General features: G+C 55.8%; 1 protein-coding gene across 2 annotated transcripts; it reads left to right on the plus strand.

The window, feature by feature from the left end:
• Positions 1-6,190: 6,190 nt before the first annotated feature.
• PRR13 (proline rich 13) lies at positions 6,191-14,417 on the plus strand. 2 transcript variants are annotated; one of them, XM_005307731.5, is made up of 4 exons: positions 6,191-6,403; positions 10,620-10,665; positions 11,859-12,262; positions 12,968-14,417. In XM_005307731.5, exons 2-4 carry the CDS (start codon positions 10,647-10,649, stop codon positions 13,010-13,012), a joined length of 468 nt encoding a protein of 155 aa, XP_005307788.2. In that variant the 5' UTR covers positions 6,191-6,403; positions 10,620-10,646; the 3' UTR covers positions 13,013-14,417. The 2 variants fall into 2 exon arrangements, with proteins under 2 accessions (XP_005307788.2, XP_065431572.1); XM_065575500.1 differs by lacking the exon at positions 6,191-6,403 and adding an exon at positions 8,003-8,546.
• Positions 14,418-19,236: the final 4,819 nt, after the last annotated feature.

The raw sequence follows: 19,236 nt of genomic DNA on the forward strand, positions 1-19,236 counted from the left end.
GCTCACAATAACAGTCAATATTTGTGAGTGGAAACTGAGGCACTGAGCAGCAAAGTGACTTGCCAAAGGTCACCCAGCAGAGCCAGGAATAGAAGCGGGGTCTCCCGAGTCCTAGTCCGGTGGACTATCCACTAGCCCACACTGCCCCTCGAAGCTTTTAATGGGGGGTGCAGATCTTGGCCATGGGGAGCTGGGCGGGGGGACAAATAGTGGCATTGGGGCGTCAGGTTCAGACTCTTCTATTCCCCACAGACTTTAGAGTGGGTCGAGACCGGGCTACGGCCTGGGAACGCCAGCTGGCTTGCGATGGTACCACCTGTCAGGTGACTCCTCGAGGAGACCGTGGGGCACTAAAGGGTTGGCCCTTTCTCCTTACCTCTGGGAGTGGGTTATGGGAGGATCTTGCTCAGCAGAAGCCTGGCGTTTATGATAATACTCTGCACTCACAAATCCCCCATCTCCCTCATTTCACAGCAGGGGAAACTGAGGCATGGAGGGGGCGGGGGAAGGGACCCACCCAGGACTAAAACCCAGCTCCCAGGCCTCTGCGCTGCCTCTGTCTGCAGGCCGATGGTGCGATGCCAGGGTTTGCTGATCCTCGGGGCTCTGTGCCAGCCGCCTCTCCACAGGGAGTTGCCCGGGGACGCAGGCACCTGCTAGGTGTCACTCAGCTGGAGTGACAGTCCCATGTTAGCCCCTGCACCAGCTGCAGTGACTCTGGGAGCTGGGCTGCAGGCCCGCTGAGCTCCTCCTCCTGGCTACGAGAAAGGATGTAGGATGGCCATGGCTCCCCCTCCTCCACTGCTCCCTTGCAGGGTAGAGGGGGCCAGCCCATTCCACTCCCAGGGGGTGTCCATGATGTGACAGGTGAGGGCTGCTGGAGGTGGCAGGTCCAGAGGAAGGAGAGAGGGGGAGCCTGGCTCTTGGGGAAGGGGGGATCAGGGGAGAATACAATAGATGAGAGAAAGGTTGGGACAAAGGAGGAAACAATGGTCTTGTGGCTAGTGCCCAGGACACCTGGGTCCCATTCCCAGATCTGCCCCTGACCCACTGTGAGAATCTCCCATCGCCTCCCTGTTCCCCATCTTCCCCGTCTGGGATAACGATATTGACACAAGGTTGGTGAAAGAGCCTTAATTTGTTCTGCTTCGCGGAGCGGGGGGAATCGGGAATCCCGTCGGGCGCTCGGCCTGCAGAAAGAACACGTGAGGAGCAACGCAGCCCCGCCCAGGCCGTCTCTGAGCCCCAGACAGGGCAGACGAGCTGCTTGCTGGGGTAATTTGACATTGAATGTTTGTACGAGGGGGCTGGCTGGAAATAAAGCCTGAGTAATACATCAGTACAGACTGGTCTGAGTGATCTGGTATGGGAGGAGGTGGGGTAGATGGGCCATTGGCGAGTGAACTCACCGAATGTGGAAGGATGAGGGGTACAGAGCTAGTTTGATTTGTTGCAGCAGGATATGCATAGATCAGTGGTCCCCAAACTTTTGAGGGTCACGCCCCCCCCTTACCCTTGTCCACCACCACCCCCGCCTCCCCAGAGCCAGGTCCAGGAGCAGGGCCGCAGCTGCAGGGGACGACGATGTGGACAGGGGGCCGAGGCTGGGGCCGCAGCTGGGGGTGGGTCTGGGGCCAGGAGCGGGGCCGGGGACAGAGCCACAGGGCTGGGGCTGGGAATGGAGCTGCTAGGAGGCCAGGGCCAGGAGCTGGGGGGGGCATGCCCCACAGTTTGGGGACCTCTTGCATAGATTATAAGGCCCAAAGGGATGCCTGTGATTGTCTCATCTGACCTAGGGTTACCATATTTTGAGCCTCCAAAAGGAGGACACTCCACAGGGCCCCGGCCCCGCCCCCAGCCCCGCCCATGCCCCAAATCCGCACCTTTCCCAAAGTCCCCGCCCCCACTCCGCCCCCTCCCCTGCTTCCCGCGAACTTTTGATTCGTGGGAAGCCTGAAGCAGGTAAGGGGGGGTGTGGGGGGAGGAGGCGCGGCCCAGTCTGGCCCCCCCGGCGTCTCTAGCCTGGGTCAGCTCGGGCCCTGGGGTGCCGGCCCCCGGCCGAGCACCTCCGGCCCGCCCAGCACTGCCGGTCCCCGGCCCGGCCCCCGGCTCGGCACCGCCGGCCCCCGGCTCGGCACCGCACCGCCGGCCTGGTCCCCGGCTCGGCACTGCCGGCCCGGCCCCCGGCTTGGCACCGCCGGCTCGGCACCGCCGGCCCAGCCCCCGGCTCGGCACCGCACCGCCGGCCCGGCCCCCGGCCCCCAGCTCGGCACTGCCGGCCCGGCCCCCGGCTCGGCATCGCCAGTCTGGCCCCCGGCTCGGCAGCACCGGCCCCGCATGTCCCGATTTTCCCGGACATGTCCGGCTTTTTGGGATTTCCCCCCGGATGGGGATTTGGAGCCCAAAAAGCCGGACATGTCCGGGAAAATCCGGACGTATGGTAACCCTAATCTGACCTGCATAACAAGGCCAGAGAATGGCCCTGAATTACATCCTGTTTGAAGTAACAGAGAGTCCTGTGGCACCTTTAAGACTAACAGATGTATTGGAGCATAAGCTTTCATGGGTGAATACCCATGAAAGCTTATTCTCCTCCCTTGGTGAGGTTCTCCTCCCTTGGTGTTTACACCTTAACTGCTAGCAGAGGACCTCACCCTCCCTGACTGAATTAACCTCGTTATCTCCAGACTGATTCTTGCCTGCATATTTATACCTGCCCCTGGAAATTTCCATTACATGCGTCTGACGATGTGGGTTTTCACCCACGAAAGCTTATGCTCCAATACACCTGTTAGTCTTAAAGGTGCCACAGGACTCTCTGTTGCTTTTTACAGACCCAGACTAACATGGCTACCCCTCTGATACTTGACATCCTGTTTGAAGATGTTAGAAAACCCTTCACTCTTGATTTAAAACTTGCCTGTGGTGGAGAATCCCGCACGACCCTTGGACCTTGTTAGACCTTTGTCTGCTCACCTGACCAGCCTGTGAGCACGTGCAGGTACTGACAGACTGCGATCAAGTCACCCCTTAGCTTTCTCTTTGCTGAGCTAAATAGACCGAGCTCCTGGAGTCTCTCACCATAAGGCAGGTCACCCAACCCTGTCGGCGTTCTTGTGTCTCTTCTCTGCACCCTCTCCGAGACCAAGGTGCTGCTACAGCAAGAGGCATGGGGCTGGACAGATCCAGTGGGGCCGGAGAAAAACACCCGGGCACCTATCCCTGTGCAACCCCCAGGTTCTTATCCTGCTCTCCTCCCAGGAGCATCTAAGCACCTTCCAGTCCAACTCCCACCTGTCACACATGGCTCATTCCCCCCACCCCCCGGGGTGGGCAGCGGAGGGTTTTGTTTTGGTAGGGTCTTGGTTTAAATGTACACTGGGTTTATAGCCAATGGGCCCCCGGGTCTGAGCCTGCAGGGAGCTGAGGATTCTGGGCGAGAAGAGCCAATGGTCTGCTGGAGGACTCTGCGCTGGATGGGTCCCTGGGAGCAGGGGTTAAACAGGGCGGAGAGGATCCGACACTTGCTAATCACCCCGCCTCATGCTTTTCTCCCAGAGATCTCCAAGCGTTTTACAAAGGAGGTCAGGCGCATTAGCCCCATTTCACATACAGGGAAACTGAGGCACGGAGTGGCGATGTGAGTTGCTCAGCAGAGCCAGGACTAGCACTCAGGTCTCCCAAGGCTCAGTCTGGTGCTTTATCCGTGAGCCCCTAGTGCCTTCCAGAGCAGGGAATAGACCCCAGAGTCCTGGTGCCCAGTCTCCTCCTCTAATGATTGGTCTGTGATCTGGTGCAGTAGGGCCTCAGATTCTTGCCCCTAGCAGCAACCCAGAATAACAACACTTAACAATATGTCCCTTCAGCACAAAGGACTTCAGAGATTTGCATCTAAAATGGGGGGTGGGGCGGGCATAGTTATTGCTGGGCGAGGCTGCCCCAGACTCATTCGAACCTGCAGAGGGATTCTTAAACCCTGGGGCTGAAGCAGCTTCCTAGATCCCATCCCAAGAGGAATCCAGCCAGTGATTTCTCCAGGACATGGGATTCTGAACATGGAGGACTCTGGGGCAGGACTTTTATCTGTCACTAATATTTGCACATCTCAGGCATCACCAGGTCAGGGGTGTTGTCCCCATTTTCGCAGGGAAGTAAACTCAGTCACAGGGTAAGCGAGGTATATGCCCAAGTGTTACCAGTCGTGCCGGAGCTACAAACAGAGTCTGTCCGCGGCAGCCGAATCCAGGCCAGGATTTAGGATGGCCCCATCTCATGGCACTAAGCAGTGGGAACAAGATACAGCTATGTCCTGCCTTCCATCCCTACCTGCTCGAGCCCACTCCCCTCCCAGAAGGGGGACCAGAACCCAGGAGGCCTGGCTCCTAGCCCCACCTGCTCTACCCATTATACCCCACTCCCCTCCCGGAGCCAGGGCTAGAACCCAGGAGTCCTGGCTCCAATCTTCTGCTGTACTGACTAGAAAACAACCCAATAAAACTTTGCCAGTTTTCCCAAGAGATTCCCCAGCCCCAAGTCCCTTTCCCCACATGTAGTTCCATTGCCTAATACACTGGGCAGCGCTCCCTAGGGACACTATCCTTTGAGTGCAGCCAGGATCTCACTGACCTTGGCGCCGCTGTCAGGTGAGCTTTGCTTTCAGGTGAGCTTTGCTTTCATGCAGTGTCATCAGAGCTGTGTGTAAACACGCAGTGCTCTAACTTGGCTGGGCTCCAGGACAGGGCCTGTGCCCTTCAGACACCCACACCCTGCTCGCCAGCTTGGCACTGAATAATCTCTCGGGAACAGGCCCTGATCCCCACATCTTAAAGCATGTGTGTTTGGGGGCAGGGGGCTGGCTCTGAGGGGCACACCCTAAGGTTGCATCCGAAGAAGTGAGGTTTTTACTCACGAAAGCTTATGCCCAAATAAATCTGTTAGTCTTTAAGGTGCCACCAGACTCCTTGTTGTTTTTGTAGATACAGACTAACACGGCTACCCCCTGATACTAGGAAAGGTCACTGCCTTGCTGTTTCTCTATCCAGTGCTTATATATCCATCACCATAATACCTGGCTGCTTTACACTTATTAGCAGATTTTATCCTCACATACCCATGAGGTATGAGCCCCCTTTACAGGTGGGGAAACTGAGGCACAGGATAGACTCTATGACTTGCCCCAGGTCACCCAGGACAAATGTGGATGATGCATTATCCCAGGTCTCCAGGCTGGTGCCCAACCCACTGGACCATCCTTCCTAGGGCTTTCTCTGCCTCTCAAAAGAGCATTCAGTGCCGTGGATTTCAATGGTGTGAGACTGAACAGCCAGAATGTTTCTTTGACACCTCTCATCTGATGATCTCAAAGCACTTCCCAAGCATTAGTGAATTACGCCTCACAAGCTGCCTCACAAGCCATCTCCTACCCCACAGTGTGGGTTGGGGTTGTTATCCCTGTTTTCCAGGTGGGGAAACTGAGGCACAGATAGCTGCCGAGACACAGCCAATCAGTTCTGGATGTTGCTCCCTGAGTCTGACCAGTGAACCACACTCCTGTACAAAGCCCAGAATCGAACAGAGGAGTCTAGTACCCCCCAGTCTACTTCTCCAAATACCAGACCACGCTCCTCCTAGAGCCAGGAAGAAAACCCAGCAGTCCTGATGCCCAATCCCCCTCCCTAACCACTACGCCACACTTCCCTCCTGCAGCTGGGGCTAGGCCTGAGGAGTCCAGATTCCCAGCCCCCCCTGCTCCAACCCACTAGACCCCACTCGCCTCCTAGAGCAGGGGAGAGAACCCAGGAGTCCGGAGTCCCAGCCCCCCCTGCTCCAACCCACTAGACCCCACTCGCCTCCTAGAGCAGGGGAGAGAACCCAGGAGTCCGGAGTCCCAGCCCCCCCTGCTCCAACCCACTAGACCCCACTCGCCTCCTAGAGCAGGGGAGAGAACCCAGGAGTCCGGAGTCCCAGCCCGCCCTGCTCCAACCCACTAGACCCCACCCCACTCCCCTCCTAGAGCAGGGGAGAGAACCCAGGAGTCCGGAGTCCCAGCCCCCCCTGCTCCAACCCACTAGACCCCACCCCACTCCCCTCCCAGAGCAGGGGAGAGAACCCAGGAGTCCGGAGTCCCCTCCCCCTCTCCAGGTGTAGCGGGAGAGGCCGGCGGGGCCAGGTACGAACTTGCCCCGCCCCCACGCCCGGAGGCGGGTGTGGCCCTTGTAAGCGGGGCCAGCGGCTACTTCCCGCAAGCGCGGTCCGGGGGTGACGGACAGCGGGGCCAGCCAGTGCGGGCCGCCCTGGGCCGGCGCCAGCCAATGGGGGCCGGGCGGGCCGGGGACACCAGCGCTTCCAGGAAGCCGGCGGGGCACAGCTGGGGAGCTCGGGAGCGGAGCCGCCTGGTGCCAAGGTGACGGCGGGGGGGCCCTGTCCGTGTATCCCCGCACACCCGTCTGTCCCCCCGTACGTCCCTCCTCCCCCCTCGTGTATCCCCGCACACCCGTCTGTCCCCCCGTACGTCCCTCTGTCTGTCCCTCCTCCCCCCTCGTGTATCCCCGCACACCCGTCTGTCCCCCCGTACGTCCCTCTGTCTGTCCCTCCTCCCCCCCGTGTATCCCCCCGCACACCCGTCTGTCCCCCCCGTGTATTCCCCCCGCACACCCCTCAGTCTGTCCGTCCCTCCTTCCCACCCGTGTATCTCCCCGCACACCCGTCACTCTGTCCGTCCCTCCCTCCTCCCCACCCGTGTATCTCCCCGCACACCCGTCACTCTGTCCGTCCCTGTGTGTTCACCCCGCACACCCGTCAGTCTGTCCGTCCCTCCCTCCTCCCCCCTCGTGTATCCCCCCGCACACCCGTCTGTCCCCCCGTACGTCCCTCTGTCTGTCCCTCCTCCCCCCCTGTGTATCCCCCCGCACATCCGTCTGTCCCCCCGTACGTCCCTCTGTCTGTCCCTCCTCCCTCTCGTGTATCCCCCCGCACACCCGTCTGTCCCCCCGTACGTCCCTCTGTCTGTCCCTCCTCCCCCTCGTGTATCCCCCCGCACACCCGTCAGTCTGTCCGTCCCTCCCTCCTCCCCCCTCGTGTATCCCCCCGCACACCCGTCTGTCCCCCCCTGTGTATTCCCCCCGCACACCCGTCAGTCTGTCCGTCCCTCCTCCCCTCTCGTGTATCCTCCCGCACACCCCTCAGTCTGTCCGTCCCTCCTCCCCCCCTGTGTATCCCCCCGCACACCCCTCAGTCTGTCCGTCCCTCCCTCCTCCCCCCCGTGTATCTCCCCGCACACCCGTCTGTCCCCCCCTGTGTATTCCCCCCGCACACCCCTCAGTCTGTCCGTCCCTCCCTCCTCCCCCCCGTGTATCTCCCCGCACACCCGTCTGTCCCCCCCTGTGTATTCCCCCCGCACACCCCTCAGTCTGTCCGTCCCTCCCTCCTCCCCTTCCCGTGTATCTCCCCGCACACCCGTCTGTCCCCCCCTGTGTATTCCCCCCGCACACCCCTCAGTCTGTCCGTCCCTCCTCCCCTCTCGTGTATCCTCCCGCACACCCGTCAGTCTGGCCCTCCCTCCTCGTCCCCCCAGGTATCCCCCTGCACATCTGTCTGTCTGTCCCCCCATACGTCCCTCTGTCTGTCCATACTGCCCTCCTACCCCCCCCCCGTGTATCCCTCTGCACACCCGTCAGTCTGTCCCTCACTGCCCCCCATACGTCCCTCCATCTGTCCACCCCTCCCATGTATCGCCCTGCACACCCGTCGGTCTGTCCCGCCATCTGTCCATCCTCCTCCCGTGCATCCCCCCCTGCACACCCGTCAGTCTGTCCCTCCTTCCCCCACCTTGCACATCCCTCTGTCCGTCCGTCCCTCCCCCCACCACCTCTGTCTGTCCCCCCCACCCTGCACGTCCCTTTGTCTGTCCCTCCCCCTATGCATCCCCCCACAGCTGTCGGTCTGTCTGTCCCTCTGTGCATCCCTCTGCACACCTCTTTGTCTGTCTGTCCCTCCCTCCCTCATGCATACCTCTCTGTGTATCCCCCCACACGTCCCTTTGTCTGCCTGTCCATCCCTGCCCCATGTGTGCCCCTCCGTGTGTCCTTCCTGGCACAGCTGTCAGTCTCTCAGTCCCTCTGTGCATCCCCCTGTACACCCCCATCTGTCCCTCCCCCATGCGTGCCCCTCTGTATAGCCTCCCTGTACACCTGTCCCTCTGTGCATCCTCCTGCCCACCCATCCGTCTATCCGTCCCTCTGTTTGTGTATCCTCCCCACACACAGCTGTCAGTCTGTCCCTCTCTGCATCCCCCTGCACACCCATCTGTCTGTCTATCCATCTCTGGTGCATGCTCCTCTGTCTGCCCCCCATGCACACCCCTCTTCCATCTCTGTAATTTGCTCATCCCAAATCTGATTCTCATCTGTTGTAGGCAGGACCGCCGAGAGCGGGTTCGGACCCCGGTGAAAATTTTTTTTTCAGGCCCACCAGCAAGGGCGGACCAGCTAAACAGGGCCAACAAGGGGTGGGGGAAGACGGGCCCCCTTCCGGACCGCCAGGCCCTGGTAATTTGTACCGGTTTACCCCCCTCTCGTCGGCCCTGGTTGTAGGTAGCTAAACTAGTTCTGCTCTCACTACAGACCTCTTGGGGGCTGCTTTCCCACTCCCTCCTGAATTTTTGGAGGGGTGTGTGTGTGAGGCTTGGTTTGGGGCATTGTAACTCTGTGGGTCCTCAGTAAGTTGCAGTCTGCATGGGGGACCAACCTTCTGCCTCCCCCATTAGTTCTTTTGCTGAGCTGCCAACCTTCCTGAGAGCGAGCTGGTCACCTCTGTGCGGCAACGCAGCGATGTCCAGTGCTTAACTTGTGCCAGGGCTGAGCACAAGCACCTCTTGGTTTGGCAGTTCAGAGCCCTGGCGCCTCTGAGTTTGCTGCATCAGTTATGAATGTAAAAAAAAATTGCTTTGAGCCCCAGCACCTAATTCCTTGAGCTCCGGCATCTCTTTCAGCACAAATTAAGCCCTGGCTGGCTGTCCTGGGCTGCAGGGCATGGGGTGTCCCTGAGCTGCTCCTGGACTTTAAAAACTGATGCGATCTCCAGGGTGGGGCAATCTAGCTGAGTCACTTTGTGCTGCCTGGCCTTGGACCCAGCTCTGCTTAGGAGGGTGGACTGGAGCGGGTTGGGGCGGTTTCGCTTTGCTCTGAATCGATTTGACTAGCCGAGTTGGTGTTCTTTCTGTGCAGATCTGTGTGTGTGTTTGTGTGCTGCGGGGGCGGGAGGGACGGTGTTGGAATGAGAGTTGGGGCTGGATTAGGCTCATTTCTTGTAGCAAAGCGTTGTCCCCTGACTGTACCTTCTATCCTAACCCCCCACCTCCTCTGACAATGCACCAGCTGCAGATACAGAGCTGGGGGCTGACGTATAATTGCCCCTCTCCTGTGGGAGGGCTAAGGGTGGTTGGAGTGCCTGCTTTCCCATGCTCCCCCAAGGAATGGTGGTGGTGCCAAAGGATGTCTGGGGTTAGTCTGACCCTGAGGAATGGGGGAGCCTGCATAGGGACCCCTTCCCCCATCTCAATCTAGCTGTAAATTCTTGTTTCGCTGGTGACTGTTACTGAGCAGCATCTGGGGAGAGAGGAAAAGAACACTAGAGGTTTGGGTTTCGGATACTGCGGGTGGGGGTCCTTGCTCAGAGTTGGCTTAACACTGATGGAGCCGCGGTCTTGATTGTAAGGTCTTTGGGGCAGGGGGCTGTCTGGGGGTGGACAGGACCTAGCGCACTGGAGTGGGGAGGGGAGCTGATGGCTTGAAGCAGAGATTAAGTGGAGTTTGAAGAGGGCTGTGGAGGAGCTTGGGGGGGCATGTGGGGCGCAGCGTTGGGGGATGGCAGAGGAAGCCAGGGAGGTGATGGGGCTGGAGCAGTGGAAGCGGGAAGGTGTGGGGGTGCCTGTCAAGCAGCTCAAGACGGGGGAGCTCTGAAATAACCCAGCGGCCTCTCCCGTGTAGGCATCTCAGTGCCTCTGCCTGGGGGGGCAGGTGCATTGGTGGGGACGGTTATGCCAGCTCCGAGTCCCCGGAACCAGAGTCAGCCGAGCTCAGCCTGCAAGCATTGCCCTAAGCCACACCTGCTTGGCTAGATAGGAACAGCAGCTGTTTCCTCCTGTAATCCTGTGTGTTCCTCTGCTCATTTGCTTGGGTACACACGCTGCGGGGCCAGCAGGAGAGGAGACCGTGAGGGTGGGGGCTGTGGACTTCTCCTCCTGGGAGGGATGGAAAATCAGTCACCAGCCAGAACTGCCTCTTGATGAGGACATGGGGCCTGGTGGCTAGAGCATTGGGCTGGCAGCCAGGAGACCTGGGTTTTGCTCCTGGCTCTGCCAAGGTGACCTAGGGCAAAGCACTGCCCCTCTCCGGTCTCCTCTTCCATCCTTTGTCTAGTTAGATGGTAGGCTCTCTAGGGCAGGCCCTGATCTCTGTTAGGGGTGCAAACAGCAGGCTGTCCCCATCTGGTGTTCTCTTCTCCGAGCTCTAGGCCTGGCTGGGCTAATCTGCTGCTGCACCAGAGACTTGGTCCTGGGTGACCCATGCTTGCCCAGTGCTACTTACCCGCTTTGCCTAACAGTGTGTCTTTCCCTCCAGGTGACTGGACACTTCTCCTCTCTAACCATGTGGGATCCCAACGCAGGTGAGGGGCAACAGGACCGATGGCAAATCTGGCAGGTTTCTCAGCTGCTCCTCTGGCTTCCCCTCTGATGCTCCCCCGTTCTTTGCCTCAGCAGGGGAAAGAAGGGGTATGGGGCTCCCTCTTGCCTCTAAAGCGGCAGGTTCAAATCTAGCCCAACTTGGGTGGTCCACGTGAAATGAGCTGGAGGTTTTGGTGGCAGGTTCTGTGGGATGCAGACACAGCATGTGCCTCATGCTAACTCTGCATCGGTCTTCCACTGCAGCGCACGAGAGGGAGATTCCCATGCCTGAGCTAGTCCTTTTTTTGGTGACAAATCTGAGGAACTGTCCCAGATTGAGGTGTCAACAGAGGAAGTTGTGGAATTAAACTCTAATAAATCAACAGGATCAGATGGGATTCACCCAAGAGTTCTGAAGGAACTCAAATATGAAATTGCAGAACTACTAGTTGTACTATGTAACTTATTGCTTAAATCAGCCTCTGTACCAGATGACTAGAGGGTAACTAATGTAACTATCTTTTTTTAAAAGGCTCCAGAGGCAATCCTGGCATTTACAGGCTGGTAAGCCTAACTTTATAGTAGGCAGATTGGTTGGAACTATAGAAAAGAACAAAATTGTCAGACATATAGATAAACCCATATAGGGGAAGAGTCAACGTGGCTTTTGTCAAGAAAAATCATGCCTCACCAATCTATTAGAATTCTTTGAGGGGGTCAACAAATATGTGGCCAAGGGTGAACCAGTGGCTGTAGTGTACTTGGACTTTCAGAAAGCCTTTGACAAGGTCCTTCACCAAAGGCTCTTAAGCAAAGTAGGCAGTCATGGGATAAAGGGACAGATCCTCTCCTAGATAAAAAGCAACAGAGGGTCCTGTGGCACCTTTGAGACTAACAGAAGTATTGGGAGCATAAGCTTTCGTGGGTAAGAACCTCACTTCTTCAGATGCCCCCCCCCCCCCCGCTGCCCAAGCAGCAAAGGGGGGAGGCAAAGCTAGGGAGCTGCAGCCAAGCCTGTAATACTTGGTGTCGCTCCCCTGTGCTGTCACAGGGGGGACGGGGGGCAGTGAGGTGGGGAAGCAGCAGTGATGCTGCAGGGTGGGGCTGGGAGCAGGGCGGTGCTAGAGGGGGGATATTGCTCCACGGGTGTCTCTCTTCTCCTGCTGGTTGTGACACTGGTTTATTCTCCTTCCAGGACAGCCTGGTGCCTACCCCGGAGCGGCCTTCCCTCCCAACCCCACGTACCCACCTGGCTCCAATCCTGCCTACCCTCCCCCCGGGAACCCTGCCTTCCCCCCGGGCACAGTGCCCCCTGGCTCCTATCCCATCCCTCCAGCGGGGGTTCCAGGGCAGCCTGCATACCCCCCCGGCCACCCCATTCAACCCCCTTTCCCTGGCCAGCAGCCTGGCTACCCTCTGGGTCCCTACCCACCGCCTGCTCCTGGCATGCCTGGGGGGATGGGTATTAATCCCCTGATGCCTGGGACCGTCATGGTCGGGACCCAAGTGCTGGACAAGAAGGCGGCGAAGAAGATGAGGAAGAAGATGAAGAAGGCTCACAAGGTGCACAAGCCACACAAGCTGCACAAGCATGGAAAGGTCAGTGGGGGCGAGGTGGGAGGGGAACGGGGGTGCATTCTGGCATAGTGGTCAGAGGTACATGCTGGATTGGGAGAGGGGAAGGAGAAGGCTTGTGTGTTGGGTTTTTTCTCAGCGCCTGTGTCTGGGTCATCCCTCGCACCACCCACCCCCCATCTGTTCAGCAATTAGTGCCATCCCTGAACCTTGCCAGGGAGGGCGGCTGGTTCGCTTGGGGTGGGGACCCTTCCGCATCCTGGATTGAGTTTGAGTCCAGCCAGTGCTGCTGGTTCCTCATTACATGAGTCTGGAGGGTCTTGGCTTAGTTCCTAGTCTCTGTGGTTAAGGCAGCCCCCCCCTCCACCTCGCCCCTTTACAGTGTGGGGCGGGGGCAATGCAAGTAGGGGAACTCCTCTGGGCATGGCAGGGGAGCCCTGTACATGGGGGTGTGGCCGGGGTGGGGATTGGTGCATGGGGGTTAGCAGTAGACCCAAGACCCTTTGCCAACTACACAAACCCTGTGACATGGGGGGAGGGTGGCAGTGGTTCGTGGGATCGGTAGGGGGTCACCTGTGGGAGCTGAGTCCTGCTTCCATGGGCAGCAGCTCAGGACCCTGTTAGCAGGGTGCCCCCTTCCTTTCTATTCCCAGCCATCCACCTGCCAACAGCATGTCAACTCCCTGGGCTGAGGTCCAAGCCTCATGGTTTCTTTCCCCCTTCCTGCAGCATTCCTCTTCCTCCTCCTCCTCCTCCTCCAGCAGCAGCGACTGACTGAGGCTTCCCTCCGCCTTCCAGCCACGCATGCTTCCCGCAGACCAGACAGTGATCTTCCCCTGCTACAACCAAGCCACTGGCTGACTGGACTGATGCCAGCCACCTCCCTAACAGCCTGTATAACAGGGCTAGGGACAGAGGCTAAAATCCCCAGGAAAATCTGGCACAGAACAGGGAGCCCTGGTGAGCCATACGCTAATCTGGATGTCACTGATCGGGTGATGGAGGGCACTGGTGCGATCAGAGGTGCAACCTTAGCATGAAAAGCAGGTGCACTGGGGGCCAGGTATTAAAATGCAGGAGCCCTGTAGCAATATTGCAGTTGGGACTCTGAGCTTTTTTTACCTTTCATGACAAGTCCCTTCTGGACTTAAAAATTGGAGCCTCCCGACTCACAGCCTATGCCCCGTTCATGATGCAATTGCAGAATAAGTCCTTGCAAATCAAGGCATCTGCACCAGCCGCTCCCTTCATCCCTTGATATTCTGGCTCGTTCTGACTGGCCTGCAGAAATCTGGGGATGTTGCTGACTGGCTGAGAGGCAGGTTTGTTTTCAAAGGCATAAGGAAGTTGGGTATCTAAATGACTTTGGATAAATCTGCCCCCAGTTGTCCATTTTCTGGTGGGATGTTCCTTTTGGGGCTGAGGGAGGAGGTAGTCTATATAGAAACTAATTACAAAAAGTCTATATAGTATGTATAAAAACTAATCACAGAAGTGCTTGGAATAATAGCTCTGAATTAAAATTCTGAATGTCTCATGTCGTAAATGAATGTACATGATCAGGGATAACTTTATAAGAGTTTGAAACTTGATTTTAGTGTGAAGATTTTTTTCCCCCCTCTCCCACCTCTCTCTCCCCCCCGCTCCCCAACAAGGATCTTGGAAGGAAAGGGTTGGAGGTGGGGGCCGGTATTCCAAGAGGTCCCCTTGGTGGGAGGTGTAGGGGCTACCCAAATACAGTCTGGCTGACACCGTATAAAACAGAACAGAATGCAGCCATATCTCATCACTAACCCGAACGTATGGCCTTAGAAGACTACAAGTCCCAGCATGCTATGCTCCCCACTGTTCCCAATTGCTGGGCTGGAGCATGGCCTGCTGGGCTCTGTAGTATCTGCAGGCTGCCTCTTCATGCTGAAGAAGGTGACTCAGCGCTGCAACGTGGAGCTGTGTGACATGGCTCAGGGCTATCTTTGGGATGGTTTTGGAGCCCAAGCTCTGCACATGGGCACAGAGGGGACCAAGACGGATTTGGACTAGCCATGACGGCTTGTTGCATGGTGCTCCCATGCATACTTTATTTTAATCCCTCTGGCTGTGGAAGTTGTCTTCTGTACCCGCTGTATACTTGTATCTCTTCATCGCTTCTCCAATAAAGTTTTTTGGTTTTAATACTGAACTGCAGTCAGTGTATCAAAGGTGCTGGTGGCTTCCCAGAATCTGCTGCACCCTCCCCCACAGGGGGGGCGTCTGCTTTTAATTGCAGATTTAACCGGCTGGGCAGTGGGCGTTCCCAGGTTCCCCATCTGCAGAGGACAGTTGCAGCCCTACCTAAAGAGCCTTGACTCTTTAGCTCAACCCGAAGCTGCTTGTGCTTTCAGCTCTGGAGAGCCCCAGTTCAATCCCCACCATCAGCCAAAATGGCAACCGTCGCCTAAGCATCAGAGGAAACTTCCTGCCACCTCCTACCATGTCTCTGGTTGCTTCCCGAGTCTTGGTCAGTGTGCCAGGCTGAAGCTGCTATTCTGGGCTGAGCTGTAAGTGAGTGAGACCCCAGCCTGCCCTCAGGGCTTATGCTATGTTCCCATGGGCTGCAGCTTCTGGTTTGGGATCTGCCCCCTCCTCCCCGTGTCAGTAAATCTCCCAATCTTTGGTGTGTCTTTTCTTAAAGCCCCAGCTCCTGAAGTCATGATTCCGTGAGAATTTCAACTTCCATTTTAAAGAAGTTTCTAGCCTTCAGGGGTGCAGAGAAAACGAAAAGCTTAAAAATATGACTTGTTGTTGCTCTTTTTCTTTGTGTTGTGGTGAGCCAGGGTCCTGGACCAGGACCCCACTGTGCTAGGTGCAGAACAAAAAGATGGTCCCGGTCCTAGTGGCTTAGACTAATGGTTCTCAACCCAGGGATCCACGTACCTCTGGGGGTACACAGAGGTCTCCCAGGGATACATCGACTCATCTAGATAGTTGCCCAGTTTTACAACAGGCTACATCAAAAACACTAGCAAAGTCAGTACAAATTAAAATTTCATACAGACAATGGCTTTTCTACTGCTCTGTATACCACACACCGAAATGTAAGTACAATATTTATATTCCAGTTGATTTATTTGATAATTAGATGGTAAAAAGGAGAAAGGAAGCAGTTTTTCAGTGCTAGTGCGCTGTGACACTTGTATTTTTATGCCTGATTTTGTAAGCAAGTCGTTTTTAAGTGAGGTGAACGTTGGGGATATGCAAGACAAATCCAACTCCTGAAAGGGGCACAGTCGTCTGGAAAGGTTGAGAGCCACTGGCTTAGACTTAGAAATTAGATGGCAAATAACCCCTCCCCCGTCTCCCCCACCCCCCCCCCCCAAAATCTTTTGGCAATCTCATGGGTTAAGCAAATCTCATGACTTTTACCAGTGATTGGCTATGCTCTACTTCAAGGCCTGCTGCAGTGAATGCTCATCATTGATCCCAACGTGTTGCTGAGTATTAATAGAGCCCTGCACGGATACAAATTTATATCCGCGGATAGAAATCGGTATGCGGTGAACCGCAGGGCCCTGCCGGGAACCACAGCAGCGAAAGGAGCAGAACATGGGGCCGTGGCACCTGGGAGCCAGCGCCCCATGCCGGCAGCTCATCCCATGCAACTGTACCACCCCTGTTCCTTCCATGTAGCTGTCTGTGTGACTGCTTCTCCTGGCTGCAGTCTGTACAGTCACGCCAGAGGACAGGGCTGGGGGCGGTACAGCCACATGGGAGGAGCTGCCGGCATGGGGCGCTGGTTCCTGGGAGTGGCAGCCCCACGGTTTGCTCCTTTTGCTGCTGTGGTTCCCGGGAGAGCCCTGCGGTTCGGCGAATACCGATTTCTATCCATGGATATCCATATCCACGGATATACATTTGCATCCACGCAGGCCTCCAAGTATTAAATCCTGCTGCAGATAAAAACCAAACAACAAAACTGGTCTCTGGCTGTGCTCAGGTCTATGCTTAAGATTTAGATCAACCTAGCTGTATCGCTCCAGGCCATGGGGAAACTCACACACCACGCACTATAGTTAAGCCAACCTAACCCCAGGCTGGCCGCAGCTAGGTTGACAGAAGAATTCTTCCGTCAACCAAGCTACTGCTGCTCGGGGAAGTGGATTGCCTGGAAAACCCTTTTGGTGGATGTAAGAAGCGTCTACGCTACAGCACTTTACTAGGGGTGCTGCAGGGGTACGGTGTAGACGTGTTCTTTATCTCACTGCCTGCGTCCATCTGATCACCTCTCCGGCTCAGCATTGGACTGCATTCCAGCTGACCTGGGTTTTATCCTGGCATATCACGCAGTCACTTAAGATGTGCTGCCAAATGAGACTGAAGGTGTTTCGCATACTCCAATGGGGTAAATGCCTGTGCACGTGGCGAATGGGCCCTCCTGAGGCTATGTCTACGCAGCTGCAGTGCTATAGTGTAGATGCTTCCTACGTGGATGGAAGGGGGTTTTCTTAATGTAGGAAACTCACCTCCCTGTGCAGCGGTAGCGAAGTCAAAAAAAGCATTCCTCTGCCCACCTACCCCTGTCTACAGCAGGTTTAGGTCAACTTAACTACAATGTTTTGATCTAACGTCTAAATGTAGACCAGGCCTGAGGACCAGTTGACGCAGGATTTGTTTACGGTTCCAGACGCTGTTGTTATGCTGCTGATACTAATAATAAAGATTTTTGTGACGGCTGGGCTCTTCTCTGAGCGGCCGAGTAACCTGGCTTCTCCTGTGAAACATGGCCAGCTAGCCACAGCGGGCTTGGCCAGAGGGGAGAAACCTAGACTGGGAGACAAGTCTCGAGGGCTAGGCTTGCTTCTGAGCTCAGCTCCCGCTGGTGTAAATTGGGAGTGATTCTGGTGTCAAACCAGAGCTCCAAGCCAGGTGTGAACAGGCCCCTGTCCTTTTACTGGGCTGCTAACACTGATGAACAATTGTGCCAGTTTCACCCTCAACAGTTGCTCTTTCCCTGCAAATTTATTTTAGCAGGTACATCTGGTTATTCTGGGAGTTGGGGTGGTGCCAGCCCTTCCGCCCAGCTGCAGAAGCAAGGGCCAGGCTTTCTTGCTGCCTGTAGTGCACTGGGATTAAAAATGTAGTGCTGACTAATGGAACATGATGGACGAGGGCTGCTTGCAGGAGCCCAGTAACCACGGAGGGGAGATGGTGGGGGAGGAGAAGAGAGATGGTCGTGTGGCTGCGACACTGCCTGCAACAGAGGCGATCTGGCTTCAATTCCCAGTTCTTCCTTGTGTGACTTTGTGCAAATTGCTGGATGTCTCAGCTTCCCTATCTATAAACTAGAGAGGATAATACTTCCTGTTCCTTTCCGGGTTGCCCTTGTCTATTTAGATTGGAAGCCTTTTGAGGCAGGGACTGTGTGTCAGCTCCCGTGGACCTTCTCTCTTATTCTGAAGTGGTGTCAAGCAGGGGGAAGTTATATCAGCCTGATTATTATTCTGCTATAGCTACGCTGGTCAATTGCCCCATAGTGTCAAGCCCCCGTGTCTGGGCAGTACTTAGCGATGGGGCTCTGATTGTTCCTGCAGCTTAGGAGTTAACACAATACAAAACAACGAACAGCTGGGAGACAGCCCAAGGCCGGGCCTGTAAAAACTAGAGAGAGCTGTAATGGTGGGGGAGTTGGATGCTTTGTATAAATCCAGCTGCCCTGGGAAACTGTGATGGACCCACAGTAGGGAATGGGTGAGTTGATATGTTAAAGAGGAACTCCCTTGTCCCTTTGGCCTGAGCAGTTAGCTACTAGTTGGGGGCCTTGCTGGGTTCTTTCTACTTGGAGGCCAAATGGTCCGAGTCAGATCCGTTCTTTAATGCAATCCTGCTTGTTTACAAAGAATGCACACGGAGTTCTCTTTCCCTGGACGCCATAGAAACCAACAGCAGCAGGCAGTTTCCTTGCTCACAGTTCCTTCCAAGCCTGTTGCTCCAGCTGGGCCTGTGCCCCAAGGAGCTCTGGATTTAGGAATTGCTTTGCTCAGTGTTCCAAGACCTAAGTGGCATGGGCGGCTAAATCCCATTTTTCAGAGTGACATAGGAACTTTGGCCCAGATTCTTAAAGGTGTTAAGGCAGGGGAATTAGGTACCTAAATACTTCATCTTTCAGTGAGATTTAGTCTTCTCAGACACTTCTGAAAATGGGACTTGGCCATCTAAGTCACGTAAGGCCAGATCTTTAAAGTTATTCAGATGCGTACTGGGATTTTCAAAAGCACCTAGGCCCCCAACACCCTATGGGTGCCTTTGAAAATCCCACTAGGTGCCTAAATAGCTTAAAAATATGTCCCTCAGGCTTTGCAATTCTGAGTGGCACAGTTGTTGCCAAGAAACTGCCCCAAACCAGCCTGATTGGTCAAAAAACCTACCTGGACCGCCTCAAAATAGTGGAGGGGTGGGAATTTGCATCTGTGTGTCATCGTTCTGGGCAGAGTTTGAACCAGAACGTCATCGCGCTGGGCAGCGTTTGAGCCAAAACACCATTGCATTGGTCACAGGTTATAGTCCAAGAAAAAATAAGTGTCCAGAGGCACGAGGAAAAGAATCACAGGCTGCAGCTGTATGTAAACTGCCACCCATCTTAAAAAGCACTCACTCAAAATTGCTTATTTACTGCTAGTTGGGCAACTGAGGGAATCACAGCTTAGTCCTGCTCAGACTTTGCCTTGAGGCTGACTGCCTTGGGCAGTAGCTTCAATCATCTCCAGCTACCTTGCTCCATAAAGGGGCTTAAGTGCTCCTTCGGTTTATCTAGAAAGAAGGGCGGTCAGAGCACCCATTAGCTTTAATGAGATCTATAAGTATCAGGGGGTAGCCGTGTTAGTCTATATCCACAAAAACAACAAGGAGTCCGGTGGCACCTTAATTACTAACAGATTTATTTGGGCATAAGCTTTCGTGGGTAAAAAACCTCACTTCTTCAGATGCATGGAGTGAAAGTTACATGAAAGCTTATGCCCAAATAA

The sequence above is a fragment of the Chrysemys picta genome, chromosome 22 (assembly GCF_011386835.1).
Source record: "Chrysemys picta bellii isolate R12L10 chromosome 22, ASM1138683v2, whole genome shotgun sequence".
NCBI classification, from domain to species: Eukaryota; Metazoa; Chordata; order Testudines; family Emydidae; genus Chrysemys; species Chrysemys picta.

What these genes read in the sequence shown, in the direction of transcription:
- PRR13 (XM_065575500.1), top strand. Translation starts at nt 8,064, where the DNA reads ATGTGTGCCCCTCCGTGTGTCCTTCCTGGCACAGCTGTCAGTCTCTCA. An exon ending in TTCCGGACCGCCAGGCCCTG is followed by an intron (nt 8,547 to 10,619) that starts GTAATTTGTACC and finishes CTTTCCCTCCAG; the next exon opens with GTGACTGGACACTTCTCCTC. An exon ending in AGCTGCACAAGCATGGAAAG is followed by an intron (nt 12,263 to 12,967) that starts GTCAGTGGGGGC and finishes CCCTTCCTGCAG; the next exon opens with CATTCCTCTTCCTCCTCCTC.